The 15,619-nt window shown below is 36.8% G+C and overlaps 1 protein-coding gene across 1 annotated transcript; it reads left to right on the forward strand.

Moving 5' to 3' along the window:
* Nucleotides 1-688: 688 nt before the first annotated feature.
* SPP1 (secreted phosphoprotein 1) lies at nucleotides 689-8,037 on the forward strand. The gene is made up of 7 exons (XM_057728083.1): nucleotides 689-764; nucleotides 1,876-1,943; nucleotides 2,052-2,090; nucleotides 4,445-4,525; nucleotides 4,813-4,854; nucleotides 6,236-6,553; nucleotides 7,269-8,037. The coding sequence occupies exons 2-7, from the start codon at nucleotides 1,890-1,892 to the stop codon at nucleotides 7,653-7,655; spliced, it is 921 nt and encodes a 306-aa protein (XP_057584066.1). The 5' UTR covers nucleotides 689-764; nucleotides 1,876-1,889; the 3' UTR covers nucleotides 7,656-8,037.
* Nucleotides 8,038-15,619: the final 7,582 nt, after the last annotated feature.

Raw genomic sequence — 15,619 nt, forward strand, 5'->3', positions numbered from 1 at the left:
AACAGTGAGACAAAAACCCATGTCCTTGAAAGGTCAATGTAAATCCAATTTAATGAGCATAAACATGGATTTTAATGTTACTAATGCCATTTGTTTAAATGGCAAGCTGCTGCATACTTGAAATCACAAAACAGAGCTTAAGTAAAAATGGAGGAAGGGTTTCTGAATTCTTCATATGTATCTGAACAATAGCCTGGTAGCTCTTAAATAAGTATAACTGGGAGGCAAATTTGGTTGCATATATTATCTTAATCTGTTATTTAAACCAAAAGAAACAAAAATCCTCTCTAATTTTATTTAAGACTGATTTAGAAAATATTTTTCTTCTAATTCAGAAATTATGGAGTCTGTGTAAGAACTAGTCACTGCCCCCCCTCACTTTTTTAAGGGATCCCTAGGTGCTGTTCCAGGATGCTGAGAGCCAGTCCTATAAATGAAAGAGCTAGTTAATGATATTGCGCATAAGTAATGTTTTAACTGCAGAGTAGTGTGTGTGTGTGTGTGTGTGTGTGTGTGTGTGTGTGCGCGCGCGCATGTGTGTTTGTTTTTTAACCACAAAACCAGAGGGGGAAGTGTGGGAGCAAGTGGGTTGGGCAGTGGCAAAAAGCCTCATGACACATCTCTCCGCCCCCTGTGTTGGTGGAGAATGTCTGGAGCAGCCTTTAAATTCTGGGAGATCCTGGCTGTCAGCAGCAGGGAGAGGAGGAGGCCAGGAGTGCAGCACTGAGTGCAGCATCAGCACCGCCTGGGACCAGGCTCTCAAGGTAAGCCTGCAGTTTGCTACTTGGTTGCTGTCCTTTCTATGCACTGTTTCATTTCATGGGGAAGGTCAAGTTGTAAGGAAAAGCATTTACTGGTAAACGGTGTTAGGCTTCAATTGTCCTAGTCTTTGGAATTAAGCATGTCAGATCCCAGGGCAGATCTCCTGCAGGAAAGGTGGTCGGCTATTTTAAAAGACAGTCGAAACTAAAACTTAAAAATATTTCCACAGAATCCTCAAAAGAACTGAAACTACTTCTTGCCATCAGAAAGAAAAGGAAAAGTCTATGCCCCTTTGGAATGATTATACCTACATCATTTTAAAGGGATGATTGTGGAGACATTTAAAAGGGAAATGATCTGTAGTGCTAATGTAAGCAGATGATAATACTAATTTTTAATGATTTGATTTATCCAGTTTTCAAGGGAAAAAACCTTTCTGAATATTTTCACCTCTGAATTTAGCTGTTAAAATTTCTCCAGAATACCTCTATAATACAATTTAGACTTACAAATAGGAAAGTTGTTGACTGCTTTCAGTGTTTTTTTCTTTTTCGTTTCAAATTTCTAGAATACCTTACTTAAATTATTAACTTTAGAGACAGCTTCATTTCACTTAAGTAACACCTTTTAAATAATTTAAGTTGAAAATCACATTTGAAATGCATGCTGGAAAATGGAGAAAGCGAATTTCTTTTACAGTTTTATTTTCTCTCTTTCTCTGTGTTTTTCTTCTCTGAAAAATAAATATTCCCATTCTAGCTTATTATTTTAATTCAATTACTGTTGATCCGTTTTTAGGTTTAGATGGCTGGAGACATGAGGGAGCAATGGTGTAATCTCCGGAACTCTAAATTTTAAAGTTGAATAAATATAGACTTGTAAAATTCCTCTCTCCCTTGCCTAATAGTAAGAGATGGAGAATAGAGGTGGTATTACAGATATTAACACAAACGATCATAATATTAAAGACAAATTTTTTCTCTAAGAAGTAGACAGCATTGCTATAGAATACATATAATTATTTGTGATGATTTTGTAATGTGGTAGCCTAAAAAAAAAATCACTCTTTTAACCTAGGAAAAGATCAAATATACCTTACAAAATATTTTGCAGGAACAGTCATTACCATGAGAACTGCAGTGATTTGCTTCTGCCTCCTGGGCATCGCCTTTGCCCTTCCAGTGAGTATAGCTGAATCTTAAAGAAAATGCCTCAAAATAAATGAATTGTGTGTTTTGAGGTGCTAGGAACACATTCACACTGTAATCTTCATCTTTTCTGTTTCAAAGGTTAAACAGACTGATTCTGGCAGCTCTGAGGAGAAGCAGGTGAGCATCTTTTAGTTAAATTATTTATGCAACTGCTGCAAGATGTACTACAAGCATATGGCAATTTTACTTATTTTCATAGTCAAACAAAATAACTTACAAGTATTTGTTGAGTGCCTGCTATGCTTCTAGGCCAGTACCAAGCACAGAATTGCTTTTAATTAATATAGTCCCTTAAACCAAACTAGATTTTTTAATATAATAAAATGATGCTCTAGGCCTGTCATTTATATAAAATGAGTTCTATGAAGTCATGTGACTTTTTGTTTCCATGAGTCAACATATTGTTCTAGAAGTAAAAAATTTCATCTTTTGCTTTACTTAGAGACAAGCTAAAGTTCACCTCACATATTGGAGAGTTGGCACAACCATAATATTCACAATATCTCCTAAGATATTTGCTAAGAAGCCAATTATAAAAAGAAAGTCTGTTTACACTGTTTGTATCCATTGTGCCTGTCAGATGACTTTAGATCACATTTTTCTAACAAAACATAAGACCAGACCAAACTCAAACTCTTTATTATAATTGTTCGACCAGCACCATACATGTACCTGCCCCTCCACAGTAGGTGAAACCATGCCAGCCAAACAACAAACGGACATTGTCCCAAGGAGCTTGGACAAAAAGGCACACAGAGTTCAATTCCAGATAAACAGAATAAAGGCCAATATAGAGCTGCCTGGGATCACTGCAGTTAGATTGCTCAATGACGATGTCAGGAGAAGCATTGCTGCTTGCGTTTGGGTGTGCAAGTGGGTATGTTTAAGTGTGCCTGTTTTCCACCTGACTTAAGAACATAAGTATTGAATCACAACAATGAGCCAGAAAATTAACATTTCCAGAGAAAATAGCGGTCACACTCTTTGAGGCAAGAATTAGTGCCTTTTTAATAGAATAAACTATGGCACACCAAGCCCAGGCGGTGTAAGTAGTTAAATGTTATTTAGGACATAAGTGAAGAGCTCAACCTGCTAGAACCCTAGAACTCTAAAGCTAGTAGGAAATATGGAAAGTCTATAAAGAGACACCCCTGAAGATGAACACTGGTTATCTATAACTGATACGATTTCTGGGTGGATTTTAGTAGATTCCTGGGTAGATATGTTTTTCTTATCTATTTGTTCTTCATATTACTTTTTAAAAATCATAAATTTATCTTATAAATATAGATATAGCCTATATTACAGGTATCACCAGAAAAATATATGTTAAACATATAAATCGTAACATATTTATCTGTATAATATTTGTATAAATACATATTTTAAAGAAAAAAAAGGGAATCTTTGAACTCATCTAGACCAGTAGTTTTCTCATTTTTCAGTCGAGGAAACCATTCTTTCAGCAAAAACCTTCACAGAAGCCCAATATGAATCTACTCTGGTTAGAGCCAGACATGGGAAACCCAAAGGGCTACTGAATGGCCTTCTTCCTGCTCTTCCCCTTCTTGGTGGCAGGGAAGGAATTCTTGGAAGCCCCAGGGTAACTTTTCTTAATGACAGAGATATGAAGTGATTGCCCTGGGCCATACAGCCCACCAGATGACACATCTTCAGAGCCATTTCCGCTCCTCTGCACTAGCATATTATTGTCATCTTCCAGGTAAATAACTTGGCTAAGGGAAAGGCCATTCCAGTCATGTCTTTGGCAACTTATACAGTGGTGTTGATATTATATTTCTGCACTGCGCACTAAGGTAGCCACTAGACACATGTGACTATTGAATACGGGAAATGTAGCTCGTGCATCGGAGGAACCAGATTTTCTTTAAATTAATTTAAATTTGAATAGCCATCTGTTTCATGGCTAGATGATATCATACTGGACAGCATAGCCTCAGAGAGTTTCTCCTTGTTCCGTAGAGAAAGCAAACAAGGAAGATCCACGCAAATTCAGGGCACCTCTGCTTTAGCTGTGTTTCATCCGAGAGGCATTTTAGCACAAACACAGCCCAGAAGAGCACAGTGTACCATCAATGTGAAGAGCCACTGCATCTGAACCCTGGCTCTGCCACTTACTGTCATTTAACTTCATTGTGGCTGAGTTTCTCCTGATCTGTGAAATGGGAATAATAATAATGATACTTATCCCAGGATTAAATGAATTAGTATTTGTAAATTACTTTGAAAGTGTGCCTGGCCCACAATGAATGCTATGTAGGGGTTTGTTAAATGAATGTATCAGAAAGAATAAATTATGAAAGCTATATCTAAGGCTCTAGTTAACTAAATGATGCATGTTATGCTTATCCATCAAGATTGGGGAAGGATAGCTGTTTTTTCAGCTTATCACTTAGAGATCCCTGTTTCTTTTTTTTAATAGTAACTAACATGCAACTCTTTTTTCGTAGCTGTACAACAAACACCCAGATGCTATAGCCACGTGGCTCAAGCCTGACCCATCTCAGAAGGAGACTTTCCTAACACCACAGGTATTTTTAATTTTAATTAACTGTAAACATTAAAATTCTCACAATTAAAGAACAACCACAAAAAAATAGCCACAAAGCAGGCCACTTGGGCTGCTTAAATGGATCTTTCCTGCCTGATGGTAAATGTGAGCTTAGGACACCAATTGATCTGTCATGTTGTCTTCCCCCTAAAGCCATCCACCAATGAGGCTGAAAAATAAGACCTGCTTTGTATGGAAAAGGCCAGCTTTTGAATAAAAATGTTAAGTGACTAAGATGTACACTAATTTGCGCTCTTCCTTCTTCAGAATACTGTGTCCTCTGAGGAAGCGGATGACATCAAACAAGAGGTGAGTTTTCACTTTGAATCCACGGTCCATCATGTCTTGGAGGGACTAAGGAAGCCACGCTTTCTCGTAGTGACATTGCCTGGGTTCAGTTCTGGCAAAATTCCATTAGCAAATTCTCCTGTCTATCCACTAGCCTGAAATTCCAGGGGTACACCACATCCCTACCCAAAGCCTTAAACCTTCTGCAGAACTGACCACACTGGGCCAATGGCATTGTGGGCTCTAGGTTAGGGATGGTGGAAGTAGAGCCCTTACTTAGTGGAGTGGAGGTAGGGGTACGGGAGAAATATTATGGGATGGGATCCTGGTAGCCCAACTCATAGTGGTCTCATTTCTCTGAGTGACTCTGCCACCACCATCCAAGGGAACAACAGGAACTAGGAGCTTTCTCCTCAAAACCTGCATCTTGAGACCCACCCATCCCCCCAAAACATGAGCTCAACCAACCATAAAAAAAAAAAATCCTGTCTAAAACTTGTTCACAAAAAACACAAGTATTTACTAAATGTCAGAAATACCAAGTTTCAAATAAGTTTAATGTGGCAGGAAATGTTTACCAATGTCTGTGGTTTGAAATACTAAGCCTCTTGCAATTTACTTAAGGTATTTTGTTGATGTCACCTAATATCTGGAAAGCATCTAATTAATGCCTATTAAAGCCAAGACTTTGACTCCAGGAGCGTTTCTGTTCCTAACATAATGGTTTATTTAATAACTATTATTTTTATTGGAATTATTAATATATTTGCTAAGCAAAGGGATAAGTTAAATTTGTTTTCCTTAAGATTCTATTTGAAGATGCTAAGAATCTCAAATAAGGAAAGTTAGATAAATCACCCAATATATTAGCTAATCAGAAATGTAACAGACATTAACTGGTTAATTGAACTGCAGATTATACACATGGATAACAGAGTTGCCTTTTGATTATCCAGGCTAATAGGGAGGTGGTTTTAGGTTTGGGTGTGTGCATTAATACATGGATGCTCTGATCTCCTGAGAATTCTCATTTCAAATCTCACAGTTATGTATCCATATTTACTGCATCATTGAATTTGGTAAATTAAATAGTGTTTAATAAGAACAAGGAAAAACAATGTTATTGATATAACTATTATAATTCATACATTTGGCTTGAAAATATCTATGAAAATCATGCTTATTAAAAGCAAGAAAAATGCCTTAGAATAGGATTCCATGTATCCGTGTGTTAAAAGGGAAATTGGAAGATGCTCACTTTAGCTCTTAAAAGCCATTGAGTGTTTTGTTGTGAATGCAAAAATTCTAAAACTAAATAAAGATAGTAAAAGACTAATGCACCATAAAGGGTAAAGGAAAATAAAAACCCTTACACAATTTTTCTGGCCACCTTGACTTTTAGACCCTCCCGAGTAAGTCCAATGAAAGCCCTGAGCAGTTAGATGTGGATGATGTGGATGATGACGACGATGGAGACAGCCAGGACACTGATTCAAATGACTCCAACGAGGCTGACCAGACCGATGACTCTGACCATTCCGACGAGTCTCATCATTCTGATGAATCTGATGAAGTGGTCACTGATTTTCCCACTGACACTCCAGCAACCTCAGTTTTCACTCCACCTGTCCCTACTGAAGACACAAATGATGGCCGAGGTGATAGTGTGGCTTATGGACTCAGGTCAAAATCTAGGAAGGTCCGCAGATCTGAAATCCAGGTAAATCCTTGAGCGAGACACATCAGGTGGTTATGAGTAGAGCCCAATTCTAGGAAACCAGAGTCTGCACGCCCATTTGCTCGTTTATTCAGCGAGTATTATTACTTTATGATCATTGAATGCAAAACCTTTTCCTACTTGGTGATTTTTGTATTAAAGTCCACACAACTTCTCCCTAATTTTGTCTCTCAATCACAATGCTATTTTTCCAAATCCTAGTTATAAAGCACTTATTCTATTTGCTTTTTTTAAAATTAAAAAAAGACTTTGGAAGAGAGTAATTATTTTCACAATATAATGGTCACGACTTAAAGCCCAACACATAAGAAGAATTGGAGAGTTGAAATCACACTGACTCTACAGTCAAAGGATCTGGATTTGGCAGACATTTGGCAGCCTTGACATTTACTATTCACTTTACTTTTTAACTTTCGATTCATTTTCCCTTTACATAGAACAGATAATGAGACCTACCTCAGGGGTTTCCTCACATACAAAATTGACGTACCTATTTAACTAAAGGAGATGACATCATAAAAGGACTTGGTTTAAAAAAAAAAAAAAAGTAACATGCTAGTATTATTTTTTTGCTTCAGCCAAATTTAGGCATTTTTATAGAATACATTGGCCTGAAAGTTAGAAAGCAGAAAAGAATTAGAGTGCTCCCATCTCTGGCTGTTCTTTGAATTCTTCTCCCATTTGTGCCGTGTTTCAGTATCTAGATGCCACAGAGGAGGACATCACATCACGGGTGGAGAGCGAGGAGGTGAGCGATGCACCCAAGGGCGTGCTCGTTGCCCAGCGCCTGCACGAGGCTTTTGGCTGGGACAGCCATGGGAAGGACAGTCAGGAGACGAGCCAGCCAGATGACCACAGTGTGGAAACCCACAGCCGCGAGCAGTCCAAAGAACACAAGCTGCAGGCCAAGGATGAGAGCAATGAGCATTCCCATGTGATTGAGAGTCAGGAAAATTCCAAGTTCAGCCAGGAATTCCCAACCCAGGAAGGCAAGCTAGTTGTAGACTTTAAGAGTGAAGAAGACACACACCTGAAATCTCGCATTTCTCATGAATTAGATAGTGCCTCTTCTGAGGTCAATTAAAAGGAGAAAAACACAACTTCCTGCTTTGCTTTTAATAACAAGGAAAAATACATTATAGCAGAGTAGGAGAAAATAGCTTGGTTGGTGAGTGTACATGTGTGTGGATCTGGAAACAGATCACGTTTTTGATCCTTAGTTCCGTGTGTGGCTTCATGGTAACCCCCTTGTAAACGAAAAGCGTCAGCGTGTAGCCTATGTTCTTTCCATATAAGAAATGCAAACCATCACTGCATTTTAATGTTTGCTACTCTTTTATGAATAGGAGTTTATGTGGAAGCAAGAAAAAAATACTTTACACACTTATAAGAGAGAATATAAAATTTCATGTTACTATGATCTTTTGTTTTTTAAATTAGTGTATATTTTGTTGTGATTATTTTTGTTGGTGTGAATAAATCTTATATCTTGAACGTAATGAGAATTTGGTGTTGTCAATTGCATGTCTTATTTGGTTTCCTGTAGATGCCTAGCAATTAATAAATGTAATCATCTTAATGAATGCGCTGGACTTAGCAGACAGCAATCTAAGACCTTCTCGATCAAACACACAGCCTCTGGAGGAGCTAAAGTTCCCAGCCAAGGAAACAGGAGTCAAGTGGGGGTTGATATTCAGCCAGAACTCCTCCAACCATGCAGGACTCTGTAGGCCACTTCCACTGAGTGAGAACAATCTTTTTCTAATTTTCACAAAGCTGATATGAAAGCTAATGAAAGCCTAGATGCAATCACAAATCAATTTTATTGTTTCTTACTATTCGCCATTAATTTTCTCAGTAAATTTATGCTTTCTTGCCCTTCAATGACAACTTGGTAGATGCCATAGCTATTCTGATCACTTGTAGATAATAAACAAATAGTCCCTTTGTGTTGTGAAAAAAAACCTAAATGCAGTTTCAGCTAATAATCAAAATTTTCAACTTCATTCAAAACTAAAAGTTCTGGAAACCTGAAGTGGAGCAAGTGACTTTGTTTCCATGCCTTGCTCCTCTGCTCTTCTTAAAACTAGAAATTTCATTGGAAATTTAGGAATTCTCTATTAAACAATGCTTGGGACAAAAGGGGAAATTTTTTTTTTTTGAGATACAGTTAACATACAATAAACTGCATAAATTTAGAGTATGTAATTTGGTATCCCAATCTCCCAGTTCATTCCCCCCAAACCCTCCCCACTTCCTCCACTTGGTGTCCATATATCTGTTTTCTACATCTGTGTCTCTGTTTCTGCCTTGCAAACCGGTTGATTTGTACCATTTTTCTATAGTCTGCATATATGTGTTAATATACGGTATTTGTTTTTCTCTTTCTGACTCACTTCACTCTGTATGCCAGTCTCCAAGTCCATCCATGTCTCTAGAAATGTCCCAGTTTCCTTGCTCAAAAGGGGAAATTTTTAATTGAAGAATTTCTAGAAAAAAGTTATAATGAAAACATAAACTCAATAGAGTACAGTTAAACCAGTGGTCACAGAAAACCCATAGCCTTAAATTCTTGCAGCAACAACAAAAGAATGAAAATAAGTATATTGAGCTGCCATCTTAAAAATTAGAAAAGAGAAACAAAGTAAAAGAAATCACAAGGAAGGAAATAATAAAGTTGAAAGTAAAAATAATAAGATAGAGAATGGAAAAAATAGTAGAAACTAATAAATCAAAATGTTGCTTCTTGGTAAAAAAAAAAAAAAAAAAATCAGCACAACAGATAAACCACTAGCTAACCCAATTGAGGAAGAAAGGTAGAAAACACAAATAAGAAATAAAAACAAGGAGATAACCAAGGACATGAGGAAGTTTTAAGAATCAAAAGCAACTTACTTTGCACAACTCAAGTTAAACAGAAAACCTAGATGAATTGGATTATTTCCTAGGAATATACAATTTAGCAAAATTGACTTTGCTAACCACAGAAAGCACAAATAGACAAATTTCTATAGTGGAAAGAGAAAAAGTTATCAAAGAACTAACTATAAAAACTAGGCCCAAATGATTTTACAGTGGAATTTTATCAAAACTTCAAAGACCAGATAACCCCAATACTATTTAAATTGTAGCAGAAAAAGAAAATTCTCAAATGATCTTTATGAAACAGGTATTACTTTGACACTCAAACCTGGTAATGATGGCAAACACACACACACACACACACACACACAAACTGTAAATCAGTATCACTCATAACTAGCAATGGAAAAATCCTAAATAAATAGAATCTAAAGTCAAGTTTAAAAACTACATCATAATCAAGGGGGATTTATTCCCAAACAATAATGCTTCGATATTGGTAAATCCATTCCTATAATTCACTGTATAGGTAGATCTAGGGAGAAAGATGTCATTTGACTAGATTTATAGATGATAAAAAAGAATTTGTATCAGTCAGCTATTCCTATGAAAATTATGAGTAACAAATACCTTCAATATCTCAGTAGCTTAGAACATCAAGTATTTTTCTTTTTCTCACTCAACAGTCTGTGGGTTTGCAGGGGTGGTTGTACTTCAGGCTGTAGGATGGATTCAGGTCTGCTCCGTATGTCTTTCTATCTAGGATCAACTATCCAGGGCATGTTTCTGAGGGCAGAGGCAGGAACAGAAGACAGATGAGCAGAAACACATGATGCTTTGGGATTAGAACTGACACACTGTTGCTTTTGATCAAATTCAATTGTTCAAAGCAAGTCTTACACATAGAAAACAAACATGGTTACCAAAGGGGAAAGGGGGGAGGGATAAATTAGGAATTTGGGATTAATAGATACACACTACTATATACAAAATAGATAAACAACAAGGACTTACTGTATAGCACAGTGAACTATTTTTAATATCTTATAATAACCTGTAATAGAAAAGAACCTGGGACTTCCCTGGCGGCGCAGTGGCTAAGAATCCACCTGCCAATGCAGGGGACACGGGCTGGGAAGATCCCACATGCCGCAGAGCAACTAAGCCCGTGCACCACAACTACTGAGCCTGTGCTCTAGAGCCCATGAGCCACAACTATTGAGCCCGCACACCACAACTACTGAAGCCTGCAAACCTAGAGCCTGTGCTCCACAATGAGAAGCCACCACAATGAGAAGCCCGTGCACTGCAACAAAGAGTAGCCCCTGCTCACCAGAACTAAAGAAAGCCTGTGTGCAGCAACAAAGGCCCTATGCAGCCAATAAATCAATTAATTAAATAAAAATTTAAAAAAGAAAAAGAAAAAATCTGAAAGAGAATATATATATATACATGAATAACTGAATTATCTTGTTGTACACCTGAAACATTGTAAATCAGCTATACTTCAATTAAAAAAATTAAAGACAAAGCAAGTCATATGATCAAACCCAATATCAGTGTGCAGGTTAAGTACACTCCCCACACAGTGAATCATGAAAGAGGAAGAAAAAAGAATCGTGAGCAAATAATAAAGTGTAACACAGCCCTTGACAAATTTCAACACTCATTCATAATTTCACAAAAATTAAATAAAAATTAAGGGACACTTCTTTAACATGAGCAAATATTTTATATCTCAGCCCCAAACCAGCATCATACGTAATGAAGAAACATTAGAGGCATTCCTGTTAAAATGAAGGACAAAGCAAATATGTCCCCTCTCTCTGCTACTGTATAACATAGACTTTGTGATATAAGCTAATAATCATAAGCATTTAGGTGCATAAGAATTGAGAAATAATTAATTTATATCTTTATGTAGATTATATAATACTACACCTAGAAAACAGAGAATCAGTACTAAAAATAACAACTAACCTGTTCTGAAAGGTAGCATGATATAAAATTTAGCTAAGAACATACACAGAGAAAATACTAACAGTGACCATTCAAAAGATATAATGTCATTTAACACAGAAACAATCAAACAAAAAAAGATAAAATACTTAACAGGAAATGCACCAACACTGTTTTGGAAAACTGTGAGACACTCCTGTAAGCCAAAAAAGAGGTCTTAAACAAACAGAAAGACATTGTTTGTTCTCATATAGGAAAATTCAACATCATAAAGGTGTCAATTCTCCCTCAATAATATATAAATGCAATGTGACTCTAAATAAAAGTAAATTTTTCCCCTGGAGCTATACAAGCTAATTCTACAGTTCACATGGGAAAATAAACATACAAAAATATGAAGGAAAATCCTGAAAAATAAAAGCAATAAGGGAGGACCAGCCCTAACAAATATTAAATCAGACTGTAAAGCCTCTTTGATAAAAGCACTGTGGTACCAGAAAATAAATTGATAGAGTAAACCTAAAAGCAAGTCCTCACTGGACACTAAATCTACTGATGCTTGGCTCTCAGACTTTCCAGCCTCCAGAACTGTTAGAACGAAAAGGTGTTTATAAGGCACGCAGTCTATAGTAGTAGCCCAAACAGACTAAGACACCACCATCCTTGTTGTCATCATTAGTCAAGAGCATTGGGCTTCCACTGCACTTGCTTTTGTTGCCACTTTATCACAACTGGCCATGGGAGAAAGCTTTATTAATTGTGCTGTGATGTGCCATCGAACACAAGCATACCATTTCCCATTGGCAAGTGGCTCAGCACTGTACTCAGATCCAAGGGCATGACCAAGTTAATCCTGGAGTTGCATTTTTGAATGGTGGTACCATTAAAGACCATCCTCTGTACTGTATCAGTCAAGGTTCAGTGAGAAGACAAGAAACATACCATGAACTTAAATATGGAAAATTTAACATAAAGAATTATTAACTAGAAACAGGGGGTTAACCAGAGGAGATTAAAACAAAACTTAACAATATCACAGAATTGAGAGTACTCAAATAAGGAACAATTTGGAAAGAGGGGCCCTTTCCCCAAGGCTGAGATCAGACTTCATTAAAGAGGCTGTAGCTGCAGCCCAGGGGATGACAGAGCAGTCTGCAGTGTTATCCTGGGCCAGACCTGGTCCATAGCTGGTGGGCCGAAGTTGCCAAACAGAGCGCTTCTCACTGGAGTGCCAGTAAACTGAGGCTGGCACGACTGAGCAGGAAACTGCCTGCCAGGATGCCAGCAAAACCAGCTGGAGAGTGAACTGTACTGGATGTTCTGCAGGCACATCACAGCAACTGTTCTTTAGCAAAAAGAGAGGATGCACACCAGCACAAGCAGCCCGTTCCCTGCAGTGTCCTTCCAGTGCCCTCTGCTGACAAACCTAGCCATTGTGCCAGCTGGCAAAGGAAACGTGCTTACAGGCTCCAACTCCGGTATTACAAAGTGGGGCAGAGGCAATGGACTCTGAGAAGGACAGCAGTAAACTGATAGCTGTCACAGGCTTTTTGAGGAAAAGGCTTATTCCTGTTCTTATTCCTGCAAAATGAGTTAAAAAATAAGTCTGGGGAACCTCTTTAATGATAGAAAGCAAGAAAGCATTCAAAGACAAAATGGAATCATATACATGGGACCAAAGAGCAGATTTGAAGGGAACTTCCATTGGCCAAAACTGGAGTAATTTGAGAATAAAAAGAATAATGGCAGTAATAGATTATAACAAATTGAATTTCTTAATTCCATTAGCATACAGTGGTACTATAAGAGAGAACATAAAAGAAAGATTGTCTTTGTAGATGAATGCCAGCTTATAAAAAATGTAGAGGAAATAACAAAATTACAAAATCATTTCGCCACCCACAGTGTGGTATTGACTCAGGAAATGATCAATAATGAATCTCAAAATCATTGCACAGAAAGTTACTGGGAACAGGATATTCACCTGGTCTCAGAACACCACTCCACTAATTACTAATTCCAAAGGAAGAAGATGCTTTTAACTAGAGAGACTTAGTACTCACCCTCTTCATCTAGTAATCAAACACCTTCACTAATGGGACTACTAGATATGTGCCTTCTAATGTGACACAATAAGAAGACGCACCATCACCTATGAAATTGCTTTGTAAAAAAATGTTTAACCCATTCAAATCAGAAGAAAACAAAGAAATCGAGAAACTGAGCTACTCTGTAATACATTAGGCCTCAACTCTCCAAAAAGTAGGGTTGCCAGATAAAGTACAGGACACTCACTTAAATTTGAATTTCAGATAAACAACAAATCATCTTTTAGTGTAAGCATGGAGCATATGATAATAAAAGATGATTTATTGTTTATCTGACCTTCAAATTAACTGACCATCCTGAGCATATTTTTTTTTCTAAATCTTTCAGTCCTACAAAAAAGTCAATGTGATAAGAGAAAAAGGAAGGAGGAGGTGAGAGAAGATACTAGATTAAAAGTTTGAACAGGCAAAACAGGAACTTTGATTGACTCCTGGCTTAAAAAAGAAATAAAACTACAAAACACATTTGATGAACAATTATGATAATATGAATATACACAGTACATTAGATGATATGGAATTAATAATTTTCTTAGGTGTGATCATTGCATTATGTTTATGAAAGTGGATCAGGCTTTATTCTTAAGAGCTGTACGATGGAGTATTTTGGAATACATATAGCAAAACCTCTCAAAGCAATCTTGAGAAAGAAAAGCAAAGCTGGAGGCATCACTTCCTGATTTCAAACTATTTTATGGTACTGGCATAAAAAGACACATAGACCAATGGAACAGAATTAGGAGCTGAGAAATAAATATATGGTCAACTAATCTTTGACAAGGGCGCCAAGAATACTCAAGGGGGAGATGATACTCTCTTCACAAAATGATGCTGGGAAAACTGGATGTCCACATGCAAAAGAATGAAATCAGACCCTTATCTTATACCACATAGAAAAATTAACTAAAAATGCATCATACAGTGCATCACACAGTGTTGGTGGAAATGTAAATTGGCATAGCCTTTATGAAAAACAGTATGGAGTTTCCTAAAAAATTAAAAATAGAACTGCTGTTTGAGCCAACAGTCCTAGTTCACGATATACATCGAAAGGAAATGAGATCGTATATCTTGAAGAGATATCTGCACTCCCATGTTCATTGCAGCATTATTCACAATAGCCAAGACATGGAAACAATCTAAGTTCATCAACAGATGAATGGATATACACAGAATGGAATATTATTCAGTCATTAAAAAACAAGGTAATCCTGTTGTTTGCAATGATATGGATGAACCCAGAGGACATTAAGTGAAATAAGCCAGACACAGAAAGACAAATACTGTATGATCTCACCTATATGTGAAATCTAAAAAATTCAGACTCATAGAACCAGTCATTTCTAGGGCTGGGGTGTGGCGGACATGAGAAGATGTTGGTCAAGGGTACAAACTTTCAATAATAAGGTGAATAAGTTCTGAAAATCTAATGTACAGCATGGTGATTATAGTTAATACTGCATTTACTTGAAATTTACTAAGAGAGGGAATCTTAAGTGTTCTCACCATGACACCCACACCCACACACAAGGCAACTATGTGAGGTGATGGGTGTGTTAATTATCTTGATTATGGTAATCATTTCACAACAAATATGTATATTAAATCACCATGTTGTACAACTTTTTTAAAAAATCACATCATACAACCCAATTATGCAGAATTTTTATTTGTAAATCATATCACAATAATGCTGGAAAAAAAATGTAAATAGATGAAGCCTCTCTGTTCAAAGACAGATTCATATAATGATAAAAATAACAATAATAAAGCCTACATTGTTTTTCTCTTCGTTTTACGTGTTTCCCTTATAAACAGATTAAATTTTTTTGAAGAAATGCAATATTACTGTCAAAGACGTAGAATTAAAAAGCAAACAGCATGTAATGCAGCTATGAGTTTATTCTATATTATTAAAGGTCCAATAAAGATATAACTATTACGAACCATTACATGTCAAAGAACAGGGTGACAAAATGTTACATAGCAAAAACTATTATAATCACAATAAATAACTGATGAAAACATAATAATAGGAAAACCTAGATGACCTTGGGTGTGATAATGACTTTTTAGATAAGATACCAAAGGCGTGATCTGCGAAAGAAAGAATTTGTAA

This window comes from Hippopotamus amphibius, chromosome 3 (assembly GCF_030028045.1).
Source record: "Hippopotamus amphibius kiboko isolate mHipAmp2 chromosome 3, mHipAmp2.hap2, whole genome shotgun sequence".
Classification (NCBI taxonomy): Eukaryota; Metazoa; Chordata; class Mammalia; order Artiodactyla; family Hippopotamidae; genus Hippopotamus; species Hippopotamus amphibius.

What these genes read in the sequence shown, in the direction of transcription:
- SPP1 (XM_057728083.1), top strand. Translation starts at nt 1,890, where the DNA reads ATGAGAACTGCAGTGATTTGCTTCTGCCTCCTGGGCATCGCCTTTGCC. An exon ending in GCAGCTCTGAGGAGAAGCAG is followed by an intron (nt 2,091 to 4,444) that starts GTGAGCATCTTT and finishes CTTTTTTCGTAG; the next exon opens with CTGTACAACAAACACCCAGA. An exon ending in TCCGCAGATCTGAAATCCAG is followed by an intron (nt 6,554 to 7,268) that starts GTAAATCCTTGA and finishes GCCGTGTTTCAG; the next exon opens with TATCTAGATGCCACAGAGGA.